At 50.0% G+C, this 19,645-nt stretch overlaps 1 protein-coding gene across 1 annotated transcript; it reads left to right on the top strand.

The window, feature by feature from the left end:
• Nucleotides 1–24: 24 nt before the first annotated feature.
• Nucleotides 25–14,837, top strand: NCSTN (nicastrin). The gene is made up of 17 exons (XM_082613749.1): nt 25–202; nt 1,436–1,540; nt 5,297–5,420; nt 5,852–5,973; nt 6,404–6,549; nt 7,311–7,461; nt 7,755–7,864; nt 8,128–8,280; nt 8,953–9,057; nt 9,238–9,315; nt 10,184–10,356; nt 11,829–11,931; nt 12,046–12,141; nt 12,436–12,523; nt 12,784–12,938; nt 13,178–13,390; nt 14,037–14,837. Exons 1-17 carry the CDS (start codon nt 118–120, stop codon nt 14,157–14,159), a joined length of 2,130 nt encoding a protein of 709 aa, XP_082469875.1. The 5' UTR covers nt 25–117; the 3' UTR covers nt 14,160–14,837.
• Nucleotides 14,838–19,645: the final 4,808 nt, after the last annotated feature.

Below are 19,645 nucleotides of genomic sequence, written 5' to 3' on the forward strand. Positions count from 1 at the left end.
AGACACGAACTTCCGGCCCCAGGAGCTCCGGGCCACAGAGACGGCGCCATTGTTGGCCTAGAGAGGCCACTGCCGGACAAGGAGGGAACCAGGGCTTCCGCTCAACCGAGACGCAAGATGGCCACGGATGGGGGCGGCTATGTGGCCGACCTGGGAAGTCGGAGTCTCCTTCGCCTTGTGTCTTTCTGCGTCCTACTGGCAGGTGAGACCTACCCGGCCCTTGAGCTCCAGTTTGTAAGAAGAATCCTCCGGATCTGGCCGGCCCGAGCGCTGCCGTCTCCCTTCTGGTCCCCGCAGCCCCTCCGTCCCCCCACCCTGTAAATCCTCTTTCTCTTTCGTTCCCACGACAGAAGTTCCCCCTTTGCCTGGACCTGAAGGTCCCTTCTCCCCCGCGGCACGTCGTGTAGACCAATTTCCTCCTCCAGGCCTCTTCCTGGACTTCCAGCCCCGCTTTCTCCTACTTTGTCCGGGTATCTCGTTTCCCCCACGGTCCCAGCCACCCCACGCACAATCAGAAAGGACAGGTGTTAGCGTTCAGCTTTCTTCCCAGTGCGTTTAGACTTTTAAGATCAAAGCGCTTGGTTCTGTGGGTGCATTGCGGCGCTTAGGAAGGTAAATGCCTTATTTCTTTCTCTGTTATTCCACCGTAAACCCGCGTCCCTGTCCTTCACCTCAGTTTGTCCCATCAATAAAGTGAAACTAAGGTAAGATATTAGTTCTCTTAACTGTCTATGCCGTGAAATAATGATTCAAGAAACTTTAGCCATTTATAATGTGCACAGGTGTTTGCTTACACCCATTCATTTTCTGGTATATGGTTTTCTAGTTGGTCAAGCCCTAAAATACAAACATGCCTGTTTATAACCACGACGATACCTTCCCCCAAATTGAGATTGTTTGTTTTAAAAATCCCCAAAGGAGAAACTAGCTGCCTCACACTGTGGGCACACACAAATGACTTACTGATGTTAAACTAACTGACAGCGTGTTTGGCATAAGTTTTCTCCCAGTTCCATTCAGACCCCTGGAAAAATGTCTCAAGAAGATTTTGTTGCTGTTGTGATCTATATTCTTAGACTGGCACTCATTTATTAACTAATTAGTCGTGTACATACAGAAAAGAAAAGCAGAAGTGTGGTTGTCCATGCAACCAGAAGCAGGTACACCTGAGGTTAAATACCTTTCCTTTGACCAATCAAGTTTTTTGTCTTTTAGCTTCAATGTCAGTTGCTCTATGATTTGTAGTAACTCTCTGTGGTACATAGCTGGGTGCATTTATTTGTTCCAATAATGTGCCCAAGAGGTGAGAAGAATAGACACTAGTCCCATTTTAGAAAGTATGATATACTCAAGCCATACAACAAATTTGTGACATGATAGAGGCTAGTACCAATGTCTCTCAATTTCTTCTTAACACTTTTTATCTTCTGATCAGGTTTGTGTGAAGGAAACTCAGTGGAGAAGAAGATCTACATCCCCTTAAATAAAACAGCTCCCTGTGTCCGTCTGCTCAATGCTACTCATCAGATTGGCTGCCAGTGTGAGTTGAGGTTGGGATTTGTGTTCGTGGCTATTGATATTTCAGTCTGTGCCCTAGGTATAATAATCCAAGTCCTCCTTGGGAGTCGTAGCACACAAATTAGGCGATGTGGGTAGTAGGTGATAGAGAACCAATTGTCAAACCAGGTGAGATAATTAATAAGAGCAAACATTTAGGAAATGCTACATACAAGGTTCTTACATGTACATCTCATTTAACCATCACAGCAACCCCATAAGTAGGTCCTGTTATTACCCCCATTTTACAAATGATGAAGCTGAGACTTAGTGAAGTGTAGTAACTTTTCCAAGATCATTCTGCTATTAAGTGATGAAGCTTGGCTTTGAGCCCCGGTGGTCTAATTTCTAAACCAGGACTCTTAACCACCCAGTTGGTTAGGTAGAAAGTTACAGTCTTTTCTAAGGAGTAAAAGCCTCTTATTCTATGAAGTCCACTCATCACCTGCACTCTGAATGCTCTTTTTGGAACCAAAATGGGCTTCCTTAAGGCAGTGATCTCTTTGAAGAAGAAGGCATTGAGAAACCAAATAGTTACAAAAGGAAATAGTAAAGGATTTAGATTTGTCTTTATGTTTTGTAAATGTGTTCCAAGACAGGCTACCCTGTCAATGTGGTATGGTTATAAAACTATTTAAGAGGGAAAAAAGTTGTAATCTGAAGGCTGAATCCCTAGTTCCTTTGCTGCTTAACCTGTTATCTTCAGATTTTGTTCTATGGATAGTAGCTTTGTCAGAATGTAGTTTTGCAGGGATGCAGGAAACTTCGAGTCAGATCTCGACTTCTTCGTCATCAAATTGGTTACCTCCGAATTTATTTACTCCTGTAAAAATGGTTAGAATATAAGTGCACAAAGCTGAAAGTCAGACTGCCTTTAATAGGTGTTTATTGATGATGCTGAGTGTGGTCTCAGCAGGACTGTGTGATTGTCTGAAACCTTCCACTTTGGTTGGAGAAAAGAAGACAGTGGGAAGTGAAGGACTTGCTCAAGGTGGCAATTACTAGTTTTCTAGCCATCCTTCCCTTAGCTATACTCTACATTAATTGTCCATATCCTTACTACAGGAAATACTGGGAGTAGGTTAACTGGTTCCAAACAGTCCCAAATTAAATTTTTGTTGGACCTTGTTTTGTTTTGTTTTTTAATATTTATTTATTTTATTTATGTATTTTATTTATTTTTTTTGGCCACGTCAGGTCTTTGTGGTGGTGCACAGGCTTCTCTCTAGTTGTGGCCTGTGGGTTTTCTCTTCTCTAGTTGTGGCATGCAGCCTCCAAGGCACATGGGCTCTGTAGTTGTGGCGCATGGGCTCTCTCATTGAGGTGTGTGAGCTCAGTAGTTGTGGCGCACGGGCTTAATTGCCCCGCGGCATGTGGGATCTTAGTTCCCTGACCAGGTGTCGACCCCGCGTCCCCTGCATTGGAAGGTGGATTCTTCACCACTGGACCACGAGGGAGGTCCCTGGACTTTGTTCTTAAACTAGATTTGTGAGTAGAAGGGAGCCAGGTCCAGTGTGGGCTGAGATCAGACTGCTGGTCTTGCTGGAACCCCACTCTAGTGCAAAAGGCTAGGCCCCCATCCTCCTGAAGCTGAGCTCTAAGATATCCCCTTTGGGAATGGGTCATTCTGCTGCATGTTCTTAGAGCAGCCCTGTGGGAAGCAAAGCAGTAGCCTCTAGAGATAAAGCCTGGTGCTAATACAGAGAGACGAAAGGGGTGGGGCTGGACTCTGGCCACTTCCTCATTAAGATCTTGTTTCCTTTTCAACATACTTATTTCTAAGTCTTCATATCTATCCATCCTGAGCAAGCTACACCCGCTTAAATTTGGAGAGAAAGACCTAGATTTGATTTTCTGATTCTGATGCTCTGTTTATATTGGACCCTTTTAAAAGTGCTCATAAGGGGCTATCTGTAGCTTTCTTTACTTTCCTTCCTTTCTTTCCTTTTTTACTCTTTTCCTACAGTATGAGATGAATAGGGGTGGAAAACCTCCCCATTGAAGGACCGGAGAAAGTAAGCAAGTTATTTAAGACTACACAGTCACCAATGGGAACCCAGTGTCCAATCCAGGTTTTTTCAGGCCTGTGTTATAGCTTGTCTTCTTCCTGTCCTCCTTGGAGCTGAAGTTACATATTTTTTATCTGCCAGATGAGCTTTCTTTTCTTGTGTTTTAAATGCTGTGGCACGCACTGTTGTCTATTGTTTTACTTAGAATTGCCATTTGGTAGTTAAATCTTTACCAAAGTTATTCCAGATTCTGATTTTCCTCTATGTTTTATCACTATCAACATGAACTTACGAAGTATTTGCTATATATGACTTAGTTGAATGTTGGGGACCTGCTTCTATATCTAGCTTTTACCAGATCCTATGGGAGAAAAATTCTATGTGGCTGGCAGTCTGAAAAGTACCTGTGGTTTCTGTCTCTTGTAAGTTACAAGTATTCCAGTGTCTTGGTTTAGAGCCATAATTCTCATGCCTAATAAAGGACCATGTGACGTGTTTTGAAAATACACATGCTTGGGTCTCACCTTTAGAGATTTAAATCGAGTAGATCTGAGGTAAAGCACAAGCATCTCTATTTTTTAAAACTCCAGAGTGATTCTGATATGTAGCCAGGGTTGAGAAATACTGCTCTAAAACAATTTATGAGTAACACATCCAGTTTTGAGTGGGGAGAAAACGTGTGGGGAGACCCTAGGATGTCTCTACATGGATCACTAGGGACTTGAGGGGTATTACTACATAGAACTCAAGGCATTCTGGACTGGATCGTCCATCCTCTAAAGCGGTGCCTTCCAGTCTTTGTCATGAAACATATAGAAAATATTATTTGGGACTTCCCTGGTGGTGCAGTGGTTAAGACTCTGAGCTCCCAATGTAGGGGGCCCAGGTTCGATTCCTGGTCAGGGAACTAGATCCCATGTGCATGCCGCAACTAACGAGCCTGCCTGCCACAACTGAGACCAGGTGCAACCAGATAAATAAACAAATATTTAAAATAAAAGAAAATGTTATTTGTAGAGCATCCTGGGGTAATGAATGAGTCTGTTCCTGGCCTGGGGTGACCAGTATAGGGTTTTTGGAAACCCTTGGTCCCCAACAATGAGAGGACTAGATATCAGCACACCTAATCTATTCAAGGCCCATCATTTGGGAAACTATTCTACAGAACTCCTTGAACTTCTTGATTAACCTTTCCCAAAACTGGCCAAAAGCAAGTAAAGTCATTTCCAAATAGGGCAAAGGAATGGAGATCCAAGGAGGCTATGAGGCCAAGGAAATCTACACATATGTTTTCAAAAAGGAAGATTCAGTGCTAGAACTCTAAGCTTGAGATCTAGAGCCTGCCGTTTCATGGAGAAAATGCATGTGTAAAGACTTTGGTGTCTGCTGTTACAGAATCTTGTATACATGGCTAAATGAGGTTGAGGGAAGAGGGCAAGAAAATGAAGATCGTAGAGCCTTTCTGACATTTAACAAACAAGGCCTCTAATGAGTAGACTTCGGGCCTCTCTTGTCCTCTATTCCCTCCTAGTAGCCTTCAAATGAAGCCAGGGCAATTCAGCCTTTCAGTTCCAGTCCAGAGTTGGCTGCATTAACGCAACGTCTTGTGACATTTTGTCACAAGATAATAAATGATAAATAAATGGGGATAAATGATCTGCAGAGTCAGTGAAGCAAAGTCAAAATGGTCAGCTGTGGGTGCTTTATTTTGACCCATTCTGTTCTGGCAGCTTCCGTTAGTGGGGACACAGGGGTTATCCACGTAGTACAGAAGGAAGAAGACCTACAGTGGGTGTTGACCGATGGCCCTAACCCCCCTTATGTGGTTCTGCTGGAGGGCACGCTCTTTACCAGGTAAGAACTCTGTGTTCCTGCTGAGGAAATGCGTCCAGAGAGGGGAGGAGTCAGTGAACAATCCTCACACTTGTGAGTGAAAACTTCCCTTGGCTGCCCTGGTCTGATCAGGGCAGGGGGTGGAGTGATCCTCCGAAGAAAAGATGGGCCATTAAAAGGAATCGTCTCAGTGACCTTGTAAGTAGAGCTCTAGTTGAATAAGGACCCCAGGGAGGAAGAAGGGGTGCACAGAGACAGGGTAGATGAGATTAAGCCCTGAGTTCAGATCAGGTCATGGTTCTCACTCAGAAGCTAAGAGACCGAAAAGACAAGAAATGAGTCGACAGTGTTGATTCCCCTAACTCCCCATTTGTTTCCATCCTAGGGGGCAGGATGTCGGGCTGCCTGATAACCTCCCTGCCTTCGTTCATGGCATTGTCACCCTATTCCAGGAATCTGATGGAGAAGCTGAAGGGGAGAACGAGCCGAATTGCTGGTCTTGCAGTGTCTTTAGCCAAGCCCAGTCCTGCCTCCGGCTTCTCTCCTAGTGTGCAGTGTCCCAATGATGGGTTTGGTAAGAGCCCCAAGGGATCAGGGTAGCCTGCTGTCACCCAAAGCTCATTGTTGCTTCATTCTCACATCTTGGAGGGCTTGGGAAGAGGTGTGCGTCTGTCTGTGTATAGTGTGAGCAACTGACTCCCAAACAGAAGATTCGTTTCTTTGTCTTTACCACTCATCCCTTCTCTCTCCTGCTCACCTTTCTTCTGCTTACCTTCCATCCTCCCTTTTTGTCACATGCTCAGATCCCTAACTGCCCAGCTTAGGGCTCCCTGATAACCAGTGTCTGTTTTACTGTAGGTGATGATAGGTTGATACTTGCTTCTTTGAGTCACCCCCTCCTTCAGAACTCTTAGTCCCAATCCTATGATATCCTAGCCCTCCTTCCTTACCTGGTCCCTGAGTGCTTGGTGTCCCAACATCCTATCCCCTGTCCTCCCTTTCAGGTGTTTACTCCAACTCCTATGGGCCAGAGTTTGCTCACTGCAGAGAGATAGCATGGAACTCCCTGGGCGATGGCTTGGCTTATGAAGACTTCAGTTTCCCCATCTTCCTTCTTGAAGATGAAAATGAAACCAATGTCATTAAGCAGGTAATGACTCTGCCAGCTCCTAGCAATTCCACTTAGAAAGAGAATTATTTTTTAGGCTCTGCTCCTGTTTAGAGAGAGCCTCATTCTACTAGTACACCCTCTGAAAGACAGTTGCTCCAGGAAGAGCCAAGAGGTTTATTTTTCTCACATTCCCCTGTCTCTCTCCTGCCTGAAATTATAGCATTAAAGGCTTTTAGACTGGAAGAAAACATAAAGAATATTTAATATGAGATAAGGTATAGAGCCCTGATTAAGAACCTTTAGTGTGGTAAGAAAGAGCATTGGACTAGAAATTGAGAGATTCAATTCAGTAATTTCTGAAATTCTTTTTAGCTCTAATGTTCTCTAATTCTAATCTAATGTTCTCTAATTTTGATACATAGAGCAGTTAAGAGATTTGTCCAAAGTTACATGGTGAGTTGATGCGCAAGCTGTCTTGAATTTCATTTTTCATCTCCCAATTTGGTGCTCTTTACAGCAAATCACATTAGGAGCAGTGACTGAAGCTCCAAATTGGGGCAGGCCATTTGGTATAGGGTAATTTCATCTGCCCCAGCTAAGTCATTGACTCTGTGCCCCTTGGCACCTCTTGGTGAGTTTTTCTCTTTGACCTTATAGCTCCTGTGGTTGTACCAGGACAACTGTAGCTCAGGGACAGATGTGGGAATGGCTTAAGGATGGAGCTGGGCCCTCCTCCTTCTGGGAGGTATGGGGTGGACTCCACAGCTAGCTGCCTCATCAGGGTTCATCTCCCCTTGTAGTGCTACCGCGATCACAACCTGAGTCAGAACGGCTCAGCGCCGGCCTTCCCACTGTGCGCCATGCAGCTCTTTTCACACATGCACGCCGTCGTCAGCACCGTCACCTGCATGCGACGCAGCTTCATCCAGAGCTCCTTCAGCATCAACCCAGGTAGGACAGATCCGAGGCGAGCTGGGTGCCCTGGGTGGGGAGGAGGGGTCAGGCCAGGGAATGTGGGCAAGACCACTATCAGGACAGAGTGGGCACAGGTAAGGAGCACTGGGTGGGAGAAGTGGAAGCAGTTCTACGCCATCGAGGCAGCTTGTCCCCGAAGTGGACGGTGGCAGAGAAGCCAACGTGGAAGAGTGGAGACAGAAAATGACTTACAGAGAGGTCTTCTGGACCTTCTCTGTAGCTACCTTCTCCCTTACCTGTTGATCTCTCACTGTCTGTGTCCTGCTCAGAAATCGTCTGTGACCCCCTGTCCGACTACAACGTATGGAGCATGCTTAAGCCTGTAAATACCTCCGAGACGCTGGAGCCCGATGACAAGGTTGTGGTGGCTGCCACCCGGGTGAGTGTTGGCCCCTGATCAGGGTGGGCAGGGCTGGCACAGAAAGGGCAGGCAGGCAGGCCTGTTTGGGGCATATCAGGTGTCTGAGTTGCTACAGTGGGGAGCCTCAGATGGAGAGGGATCTGGGCTGTGGGACTCTGGGGTTCTAGCCATCGCCGCAGGACATGAATATTTTCTTGGCCAGAACAGGAGAGGGGGACTGGGGCCTGCCCCAAATTTCCATTTTCAAAGTGTACCTCCCCTGCCTTGTCTGCCATGCCCAGCTGGACAGTCGTTCCTTTTTCTGGAATGTGGCCCCAGGGGCTGAAAGTGCCGTTGCCTCCTTCGTCACTCAGCTGGCTGCAGCCGAAGCTCTGCAGAAGGCACCCGACGTGACCACCCTGCCCCGCAATGTCATGTTTGTCTTCTTCCAAGGGGTGAGGGCTCTTTGGCTGGGGTGGGATGGCCGGGAAGGAGTGGGTGGTGAAGATGGGAGTGGCTATTGTTTGGGGAAGATCTCAGCACTTAACTTAATTGTTATTCACCAGAGAGCTTCTGGATGTGTCTATGTGTGTCTCCCTTTCAGATTCCCCCACTGTAGGAAGCCTTTGCACCCTGACCTGGAATTGGTATAATGCCAACTCCCTCACTTCCCCACGGATACGGTCTATTTGAGACATTCTTTTACATTCTCTGGACCCTTTCCCTGCCACCTCCACCCAGGAGCCCTGAGGCTCCTGCCTCTCCCCACTGCCACCACAGACTGGCCCTAGGATAAAGGAACAGCAGCCGTGGCTCAGTCGGCGGAGATGGGGGAGAAGCAAAAAGCAGACACTTAACAGCTGATGTTCGCCTTGGGCCTCCACTTAGGCTGCTCTCCCCACGTCTGGGCTCGAGAAGTCCTGTGGCACATACATGTGAGGCATAGCCACAGCTGGGAGCTGGGGTAGGGAGGAGGGCAGAGTCACGTGACTAAGCTGGCCAGCAGTTGAGATGACACAGACAATAACCTTTGTACCTACAGCTTTGATGATCTGGCCCCAAGGCACTGAGGCTGCCCTAACACTTTGGAATCTCTGTTCCCTTTCCCACCTGTCTCCACCCCTCAGGAAACTTTTGACTACATTGGCAGCTCAAGAATGGTCTATGATATGGAAAATGGCAAGTTTCCTGTGCAGTTAGAGAACATTGACTCATTCGTGGAGCTGGGACAGGTGTGCAGCATGTATCCTCCACCCCTTCCTTCCTACCTCCTAAAGCTTCACCTCTGCTGTTCTCTTGTGCCCACTGCAGGTGCCACCACCTCTTCCCTTGACTTCTGATCCCACTCTTTTCTCCCCGATATGGGCCAGAATGGGAGACTAATTATAAATGTTGCTTCTTCATCTTCTCAGGTGGCCTTAAGAAATTCACTAGAGCTTTGGATGCACACAGACCCCATGTCTCAGAAAAATGCAACTGTACAGAACCAGGTAATCTGAGCATCTCTTCCCCTCACTTCCCGTTTCAACAGCTTAGAATATGGGCACCCTCTTGTCCTGGCCCTATCCGCACCAGCCTCTGGGGCCTGTGAAACAGGACCTTAGGTTGGGTGTTGGCCAAAGGGTGAATACCCCAGCTGTTACAGCTCCCTGGGAAAAACCATGAGTTCAGCTCCTGTCACTGGTTCCCTGAGATGGATGGTTCTCTGATCATTCGGTGCCTAGCGAACTATCACTGCCCATTAAGGACAGGGTGTGAGTGCCTCCTTTGTCTCCTGCTGCCCCAGGGACCCAGCTGTCCTGGCTGCCCTTCCTCATCCTGGCTGTGTAAGACTCCCTACCCAAACCGTCTTCCACTTTCCTCACTTCTTGTTCAAGACCCTCTCTCCCTCAAAATAGGTCTGTTTTTTCCCTGAGGTCCTCTTCCTGCCATGCCAGCTTCAGTGTCATCCCTGCTCTGGCTTCTTAGAGCCCCTACAGAGTGGACTACTGGTGTGGCATTCAGCATTGTTTTGTATTATTTTTTGCTCCTCCAGTTCTACACAGCAAATAATAAGTAAAACATCGGCTGAGGATAAGACAGTGTCCTGAGGACAGTGGGGTTTACCTGTAAATATGAAAAAAAAGAACCCACAGGCCTCTTACTTCTCTGTGCCGTAACTTAAACAGGATAGTGGGAGCTGCAGGAAAATTCAGAGAGCCTTGATCCCAAAAGGCTTGAAGGATTTAGATCTAGGAGAATTTAGGGCTGCTTAACAGGTTGGGGACTTGAAGAAGAGAGTGTTTCAGGTCTAAGAGAGACCTCTTCCTGCTTCCTGTCCCCAATGCGTCCCATCAGCTAATGCCCCTCATCCCCCAGGTGGAGGAGCTCCTGACCACCCTGGAGAAGAGCGGTGCTGGCGTCCCTACTGTAGTCCTCAGGAGGCTGAGTCGGTCCCAGCCTCTCCCACCATCTTCTCTGCAGCGATTTCTTCGAGCTCGAAACATCTCTGGCGTTGTTCTTGCTGACCATTCTGCTGTCTTCCATAACCAGTAAGAGTCACCTAGCCTGCATCCTCTTTGTTCCCGAAGAGAATCTATTCTGCAGCCAGAGGTCCATAGAGAGAAATGTCTCTGTGTCGAGAGAGATCACTGCTCGCCCCTGTTCCCACACGACCCTCGCCAAAATCTCAGGTCAATCTGTGTTCTTTGCTCAGTGTCTTTTTCACATCTAACCTGGTCCCTGCATTTGACTTGACATTTCATCTTAGAAAACATCCTCACCCTGAGCCCTTTCCTAGCACAATCCTCATTTGTGGTTCCACCTCTCCAAAGCTCTCCAGGGGCCTGAGTTCCCCAGGGCTGCCAGCAGAGGGCATCATCTCAAACGTGCACTAGAATGATGTTGGGGGTTCTTTGGCTGGAGCACAGATAGCTGTCCCTGCTCTCTACGACCCGCCCAAGGGTGCCTATGGCCCGCCCAAGGGTGCCACAGACAGTACTCACACTCTGTGAAATGTAACATGTTCTTGCCATGTGGTAAGTGCACGTGGTTCAGTGTGGGTGTAAAAATGTCCCTACAGCTGAGGGGGCTCCAGCAATAAGGGGTGAGGCCCTGGTAGTCACCTCTCTGCTGGTCCTAGGCACCCCTAAACTGCCCCTAACTTGAGGCCTCGGGTAACGGGGGACTTGACTCAGGCTGGATTGCTAAGCCCCCAGCCTCCCTTCCCTTCTCAAAACAGGCCGAGTTTCTGAGTAACAATGCATAAGCTCTGGTTCTCCAGCCCCCACCCAACAGCACCTTCTCATTTATTTAGGGCCGTGACGGTTCTGATACATAGGGTCAGCTCTCTTCTCCAAACCTGTCTTCTGTATCACTTTGTGGTGAGGGGTGATTCATCATTTGAACATATGTTGGACTTGGCCATGAGGCTGTCTTGATTCTGTGGGGGGGGGCAGGCATTCAGTGATGGTAGAGGCTGGGAGCGCTGTCCTCTTAGCTTCTCTTCTAAGATCTGTCTCCTTGGGGCTTCCCAAGGAGCATCAGGGTGGTTTGACCCAGTGTAGTGTTACATATTTGTGGACAGACCTGCTCATCCCCCTCTACTCCCAGCCACCTTCAATATGGATGTACATTGAAACGATCATATGATTGCTCTGATAACATATAGCAGGGTTCTCTGAGAGTCGTCTTAGCCACCGTCCTGTATCTCCAACCCAAATGACACGGAAGTGTCTCTTACGTTTAAAGATCTCCCAGGAAGGAACGGTTCCCGCATTGTGATCTTATTTACCTTTTCTGTCTTGTCGGTCAGATGAGTCTTTGTATTTAAGCACTCCCACGTTCACTCCTACTTTGCCATTCTCTACACCTTCTTCAATATGGAATCCTGATTTTCTCTCTTCCCTCCTCCCTGTATGAGGAAAAATGAGATCCTGCAGTTCCTGCAGAAGGGACAGTTGAGGGAGGAAAGGGCAGGGCCCTGGCTGAGTGCAGCCAAGGCTCATGCTGGCTTTTCTGGCAGCTATTACCAGAGCATTTACGACACTGCTGAGAACATTAATGTGACCTACCCTGAAGGGCAGAGCCCTGAAGAGGACCTGAACTTTGTGACAGACACTGCCAAGGTAGCACCCACCCGGGCTGGGTGGGAGCATGGGGAACACAGTGCAGATGGCTAGCATGTTAATGTTGGAGGTCAGAGAACCTGGGCCATTCAGCCACCTCCTCACCTACTACAGGCTCTGGCAGGTGTGGCCACGGTGCTGGGACGTGCACTGTACCAGCTCGCAGGAGGAACCAACTTCAGCCACACCATTCAGGCCGATCCCCAAACGGTAAGAGCAAGTGGGCCCTGGCTCCTTTCTGTCTCTGTTTACACAGCAGGCTACCCCATCCTTTATCCCGGTCCCTTGCCTAGTTTCCCAAACCTTGGCATTCAGCGGCCCTGGATGTGCAGGTGAGGATCACTGATGCCCCAGAGAGCTCTCGGGTGAGCCTCATCTGCATCCTGTGACCAGCCACCGTCTCCCCAACCCCAGTGTCTGGCCAGTCTGGTTCCTACCCCATGACTGGATCTCCACTAATAATTCTTTCCTTGGGCTCTAAGGAATTCCCTGTCCCAATCCTAGGTTACCCGCCTGCTCTATGGGTTCCTGGTTAGAGCCAACAACTCGTGGTTCCAGTCTATCCTCAGGCCGGACCTAAGGTCCTACTTGGGTAAGCACCTGATGTGCGATGGGACCCTTAACGAAGGGAAGGGAGAGAGAAAAAGTCATCATTTTGATTTAATCTTTCCTTTCTCCTTTCTCCTATTTTCTTTCCCCCCTGTTTTCCTTTTTTCCTCCTGATATTGGATCCTTTTCTCTTAACTTTCTCTTCTCTGGTTCCTGCCTATCCCTGGGCTCTTCCTGTCCCTGCCCATCTGCACCCCACCTCCCACCCACCAAATCCTCCCTTCCCCTGTGGTCTCCGGTCAGGTGACGGGCCTCTTCAGCACTACATCGCCGTCTCCAGCCCCACCAACACCACTTACGTTGTACAGTACGCCTTGGCAAATTTGACTGGCAAGGCGGTCAGCCTTACCCGAGAGCAGTGCCAGGATCCGAGTAAAGTCCCCACTGAAAACAAGGATGTGAGTGGTAGTGGACATTGGAGGCGCCCCAAGGGTCCCCTTCCCTTGGGAAAGTTGGTGGATCTCCTAGGCCCAATTGGACCCAAGAGACTGGGATGGAGAGGTGGAGGGATGCAGCCCTTTGAACTTGAGTATTGAAGAGGCAGTAGCCTGGGTAAAAACGAACCATCTAGAGGGTAAAGAGAGTGAGAGAGAGAGGATCCTGTCAGCCCGTTTGCTGTGGCCTGTCTTCTGTGCAGCTGTACGAGTACGCTTGGGTTCAGGGCCCTTTGAATTCCAACGAGACAGACCGGCTTCCCCGGTGTGTGCGTTCCACGGCACGACTCGCCAGGGCCTTGTCCCCTGCCTTTGAATTGAAGCAGTGGGGCTCTACTGAATACTCTACATGGACTGAGAGCCGCTGGAAAGACATCCGCGCCCGGATATTTCTGATAGCCAGCAAAGAGCTGGAGGTGAGACATGGGTTGGGGAGGGTGGGGCGTGGGGGAGGTGGCAGAGGTCTATTTGACCTCTTTTTATTGCCTCTTGTCTCTTACCCCCTTCCATCTCCCATTTGCCCCAGATTTGCCACAAAAACCTGCTGCAAATCTGTCCCTGGTCAGCCAGCATGCGCCATTAGGAAGCTTGTCTTCACTGATAGTTTGCGTATGTGTTCATTCTGGACATATGTTCCCATGGAGACCCAAAGAAATATGCCTTCCCCTGTGGACCCTATGTAGCCCTTCCGCAGCTCCACTCCCATCCGGTATGTCCACCAGCCATCGCTAGGACGAGTCAATCTAATAACTTATTGAGCACCTGTCACAAGTGAGTCAGTCACGTAATTGGCCACAAGAGAAAGTCATGGGCCCTACCTTCTGGATGCTTAAAATCTAAGTAAAAAAGGCAGAAGCAAGGACAGAGGTACTTTACTCCTCTTCTCAAATGGGGAGACTAAGTCCCCAGACTGGGGAGACGTTGCCTGTGATTGCTCAGTACTTGGTGCTTGGAGCCAGCTCTGGAATTCCAATGTCCTGGCTCCCAGCCCCAAACAGTTATCCACAACTACACCGAGTTCTGAGAGCACCTTTCTCCTTCCCTGCCCACCCCCTCCTGCAGTTTATCACCCTGATGGTGGGCTTCGGCGTCCTCGTCTTCTCTCTTGTCGTCACCTACTGCATCAATGCCAAAGCCGATGTCCTTTTCATTGCTCCCGGGGAACCAGGATCTGTGTCTTACTGAAGAGGACCCCAGCTTTTCCTGCCAGCTCTGCAGTTCACTTCCTAGATCATCTATCCCACTGGGACATAAACCACTAGTTTGTCACTGGAACCTCTCTGGGCCTGGCTCGGACTGACATTAACATAAAGTGGAACTGCCCAAAAGAGACTGAGGGAGAAACGAGTTACCTGCCGCCCCCATCTTCCCCTTCCCATCTCCCCTTCCCCGTGTCTTCTTCCTCACCCCTGCCAAATCCTGGGATGACAAATAGAAGCTTCTTGCTCCTGTTTTGACTCCTAGCTACCTACCCTAACTTTCCCTTCTTCAGGATCCCTCTTCTCTTTCCGTCCCACCTTATACCTCCCTCTGCTCCCCGCCCCTCGCCCCCTTCCTGACCAGGAAGGACATGAAGGGGTGAATGCTGGGAGCAAACTGCAAGGAAGCCCTGAGGAGGACAGGAGCCATCTGTGGGCTGAGCCTCCTGTCTCCCTCCTGCTGTCCTGTCTCAAGGCCCTCAGATGGCACATCAGGGTGGGTGTGCTGCTGGGTGGGTATCCCACCTCCAGCCCACAGTGCTCAGTTGTAATTTTTATTAAGCTGTAATATCTATTTTTGTTTTCTTTTTTCCTTTTGTGTGTGTATGTGTACGTGTATATAAGTATATAAATAACGAGTCTCATTAAAACAGACTCTCCCACATGTCCTGTACCATTATCTGTTATTCTTCCTGAGCCCCCTTGTTCAGTGATCCCAGATTGGAGTCGTGGAACCGTAACCTCAGATGCTCTCTTCTGAGTCCCCAGAGAGCCCGAGTAGCAAAGCTCTGTCAAATACAATGGAAGTTCTGGCAGAAGGGTTCCTTGTGGAGCCCTGGAATCCTGGTTTCCCTCTACAAGAGCGACGTTAGCACGGTTTCTTCCCACTTTGTATTCGACAGACATTTCTTTCCTTATCTGAGGCCCGGGCTGCGGTCCAGAGATGAAGGGAATACAGCAGCCTTGACCCTTGATTAGCTCACATTTGGGCTAAAGGGAGAAACATACACTCACAACTAGGTGTAGTAAATGGAGAAATCGCAGCCTCTCCAGAGTGCTCTGGTAGCACATGGAGGGATTCAGGGCAGTGGGGGTGACATTTGGAAAGGCTGCAGAGAGGAGGAGGCACTTGGGTGGTGATTTAGAGCTCACCAGGTGTGGAAGCACAGAGCCAAGAAAAGGCATGGCTCATGCTTGAGAATGGTAGGTGGTTCAGTGTTCCCGAGCCGTAGGGATACGCAGGCAGGCTGGGGCCAGGTCACAAAGGCCCTTGGGTGGCATGCTAAGCGGTTTGTGCTGTCAGTGGGCATTTTGTAGACCAAAACGAGTAGTTTGGACCCCTCTAGAAAGAGAATCGCTCTTTGGCGATACTCTCATTCCCTGGGTCTTCACAGAGTCAGAATTCTGGAGGATAGCAGAACTGCTAGATGATGGGCAGGGGCTGAGTCAGCTGAGGGGGCACGCGAACCGGTAAGAGTGGCGCCTGAAGCCCAACCTTCTCCGCTTGCTGCTGGCCAAGGGCCTGTCTCCAACGTGCCTAAAGACAGCAGAGATGGAAAAGAACTGGCCATTTTCAGAGTCCCAAGCACTCCTCTTAGTTTCCTGATTAGACTACCTTTTCAAATACTGCTGAGAGGAGGTGATTTTTCTCAAGGTTTCTCTCCAAGTTCTCTCAGGGGGCATGTTTGGGGTTCTGGGATGTGGAAATACACCCCGCTGCTTCCCCTCCACCACACCCCTCCCAGTTTGAGCTGGAGAAGCTGTGCACTGTGCTGGCGGGAGTTGAGCACAGCTGCCACCATCGCCTGGGCCCACTCCATGCCTCCCTCGGCCAACAGGTCTCCCAGTGGACAGAACACTAAGCTCCCTCATCCTGCTGGCAGCTTCTGGAAGTGAGGAAGTGGCTGAGAACCAGTGAGAGGGCTGAACAGGGAAGCAGAGGGTTAGGCAGAATCAGTGCATGGGGTGGGCAAGAGAAGGGTACAGGATGTAGGGTTTTCTGTCCTCCAGTCTCCTCCTAGGGAGGAATCGTCAGCACCAGCTTGTCTTCCGCCTTCCATGCTACCCTTACCTCACCCTCCCCCCCCAAAAAAAGAAATTACAAAACCAAAAAACATGTCTCCTGAGGAGACCAGGCTCCACGGAAGGGGCGATAGACCCCCAGATGACCCACTGGGGCCTTCTTTCTGAGACCACAGTCTAACTCCTCCCCAGCCACCTCCTGTGTCCTGGAGACCGCATGCGATTGGCTAGCAGCGTCTTAGGGCCACAGACTTAACTCGTTAGCCTCCCTCTTCCTGCTTGCTCCAGGCCCTGCTTACCTCTGTGCCGCCTTCTGAAATTTGTCATTTTCCAGCTCCTCCCTTGCCCACAGGGCTTCCCTCCCTCCCTCCCTACTCCTACCCACTGCTAGTTCTCACGGCACCTTCTCTTCCACCCAACCTACGTGGACTGTTGAATAACAGACCACCCTGCTCCAGGACCCAGTCTGTCCTGTCTCTACCTCTTGTGACACCTGGTCCCTCGAGACTAGCACCGAAGGCTTTCCTATTAGCTGGTTTCTCTTTCCCAGCTTCTCTGAGTAAAGGGTTTACTCTTTTTTGTCTCCCACATCCCAGAGGCACATCCTGGGAGGAGATATTTTCACCCAGAGTCTGGTGTTCTGTACCGAGATCCCACCTTTTTCAAGAGGACTTTGTTTCTTCCAGGGACCATATGATAAGCCCTGAGAAATTGTGTGTATGGTCTAACTCATTTGATAGATGGGGGAAACAGTAGCCCAGAGGAGTGACGTGGCTTGCTCAAGGTTACACAGCATATTAGAGCAGAGACTGGAACATTTCTTATATCTGCACTGGCAGCTACAGTGGTAATAAACATTTATTGAGCCTGACTACAGGCAAGCCACTCTGTCCCAGCATCGTAAAAGGGTATGAGATATGGCACCTTCCCTTAGAGACTTAGGATCCAGAGTCTAGATGGCAGGATGGGACATGACACGAGATAAATAACCAGGCCAGGCAGCATATGTTCCACGCAAAATCAGTGCTATAAAAAGTTCTACCCAAGTTCAGAGGATGGAGGGTTCGCTTTGGGTGGGGCCAGTAAGGAGAAGCTTCATGTTGCTGTGGGAAGAGCTCAGGACCAGATTTTCTGGAGTGCCTCCAATGCTCTGTGTGACTTTGGAAAGGGCACTCCCCTCTCTGGGCCCCAGTGTTCTCATTTGCACAAAGTGGAGTCAGACTAGGCTGCTGTCTGAGGCCCCGCCCTGCTCTGACAGTCAGCCTCTCTTCCCTTCTCCCTTTCATCCTAAACCCCTCAGGGCAGGGGATGGCTTGAAGGGTTGGCCAATTCATGAGCTTTTGAAGGTAGTTAGAAAGTTCTCCCACTGGAGAGGGAGGCCTGGGGGGCACTGATTGCCCTCTAACCCAGGGACAGTAGACTGCGGGTAGTGGCATAATGTGGTAGAAAAGCCATCCTGAAACTCAGCCTCCCATCCTCAAAAAAGCTTGGTGGGAGTTGTTGAGTTGGTGGGAGTTTGGGAAGCAGAGAGCCTTGGAAGGTCAGGGTCCATGTGGGCCTCAGGTTAGATTTTGATTCCTTTCTGAGTCCCACACTCAGAAGGTAGAGGGGTTGGCACACTCCTGTTGTTGAGAAGGGCAGCTGGAGCCCCTGTTCCCAACCAGAAGAACGTGGGACAGGAGTGGAGGGGGCATCTCAGGAGGCTTGAGGAGATGATGCAACTGTAAGTAAATATTACCAGCCTCTGGCTCCGGCTGGCTGGCTGCTCAGGGGCTGGGGGCCAGGATCCTAGAGTCCCCTGTCTCTCCCCCCATCAACTGAGGAGGAGTTAGAGAAACTGGAGGGGAAAAAGGAACAACAGAGATGAAAGAGGGTATCTGGAAAAAGAATAAAGGGGTGAAGGGCAAGTGGAAGTAGGCAATCCTTGATGGGCTGAAGGAGGGAAGGAGGCTGGGAGTGCTCTGAGGGAGCTGAGCCTGAGGGGAGAGAGGCCAGGCGGGTGTGTGTGTGTGGGGGGGGGCAGAGCTGGTGGTGACAGATGGGTGGACACAAAGAGGAGGGCTTCAGGGAAGACAGATGGATGGGGGAGGGAGGAGGAGAGGTGGGGGGGCAGTGGTCGGAGGAGGCCTAATGAGATTGGGATGGGCTTGGAGCTGGGGAGAGGTGAGCAGAGAGGAGAGAAGAAAGGAAAGGCTGCCTTAGGAGACAAAGGCGACAAGGCCTGGGGGCCGGGGGTGAGAGAGGGCTCAGGGCCTGGCGCTGAAAAGGGGCTTCCAGCCGGGCTGGAGGCAGAGAGGGGGACAGATTGTGGAGACCCATTGTCACCTAGAGGCACAGAGAGGTGGAGACAGGGAAAGACAGACTGAGGGAGAACACGTGGAAGCAGACGAGGAGGGAACTTCAAAGAGGGAAGAAGATCCAAGACGAGCCAGCGCTTCCCAGGAACATAACAGATCCTGCCCAGGAGCTCCTGTGACCCAGAACACACATGATAACACCCCCGCCCTGGGCCACTCCCGGGACAGGTCGCGCAGTGTGGCACAGTGAGGGTTAATGCCGTCTGCTCTCTCTGCCAGCCGCTTGCCTGGTTGGGTCCCCAGGGCTCCCCACATATGTCACCCCCTCTCCTGCCAAACCCACGGCTTCCCAGCTCCTCCAGGCCCTGCCCCCACCCTCAAGGACCAGGCCCCCTGCCCCCATGTCTTCCTTACATCCCAACCTCCCTCCCCCACCATCTACCTCACAGGCAGGCAGTGTGGCGATGAAAAAAGATGAGGAGTAACAATCTGAAAACTTGAACGCCTATCAAATGCAAAATAACAATAAACCACAGAGCCACACTCATCCTCCCACCCCCTCCCCATCTTCCTGCCCTGCTTACAGCAAAGACCCCAACACAACTCCCAGGGTTCTCCTCCCCCCGTGGGGCCTGGAGCTGCTGGCAACCTGAGTTGACCTCAGAGCTCTCCCCAGCCTCCCTCAATCATCATGCCTCATATACATGCGTGGACGATTTCTTGCCACCTTTGAATCACTGCACAAATGTAAGGGTTTGGGGTACCTAGCACTTTCCCACGCACGGTGGGACAAAAGCCCTACGAGGAAGGCAATGTTTTTCCCATTTCACAGATGACAAAATAGGTTCAGTCAAGATTAATGATGTGTCCAGGGAATCCCCTGGTGGTCCAGTGGTTGGGACTCCATTCTTTCGCTGCCAAGGGCCTGGGTTTGATCCCTGGTTGGGGAACTAAGATCCCACAAGCTGCGCAGCCAAAAGAAAAAGGTTAATGATGTGTCCAAGGTCACCAGGACTTGGACCCAGGTCTACTGGCCCCAAGTTCAGTAGAATTAGTAGTTCTTCCCACCACTCCATGCTTTTAGCTCCTCCTCTTTATCACACGCTATGTCCTTTTTAGCTACACCCCCTAGGTGCAAAAACTGAATCCCTGA

This window comes from Mesoplodon mirus (genome assembly GCF_964341445.2).
Source record: "Mesoplodon mirus genome assembly, chromosome: 3".
NCBI lineage: Eukaryota > Metazoa > Chordata > Mammalia > Artiodactyla > Ziphiidae > Mesoplodon > Mesoplodon mirus.

Excerpts from the sequence above, each read along its gene's own strand:
- NCSTN (XM_082613749.1), top strand. The coding sequence starts at position 118 with ATGGCCACGGATGGGGGCGGCTATGTGGCCGACCTGGGAAGTCGGAGT. Across the intron at positions 8,281-8,952 it reads TGTTTGTCTTCTTCCAAGGG|GAAACTTTTGACTACATTGG; the intron begins GTGAGGGCTCTT and ends TCCACCCCTCAG. Across the intron at positions 12,142-12,435 it reads TTCAGGCCGATCCCCAAACG|GTTACCCGCCTGCTCTATGG; the intron begins GTAAGAGCAAGT and ends TCCCAATCCTAG.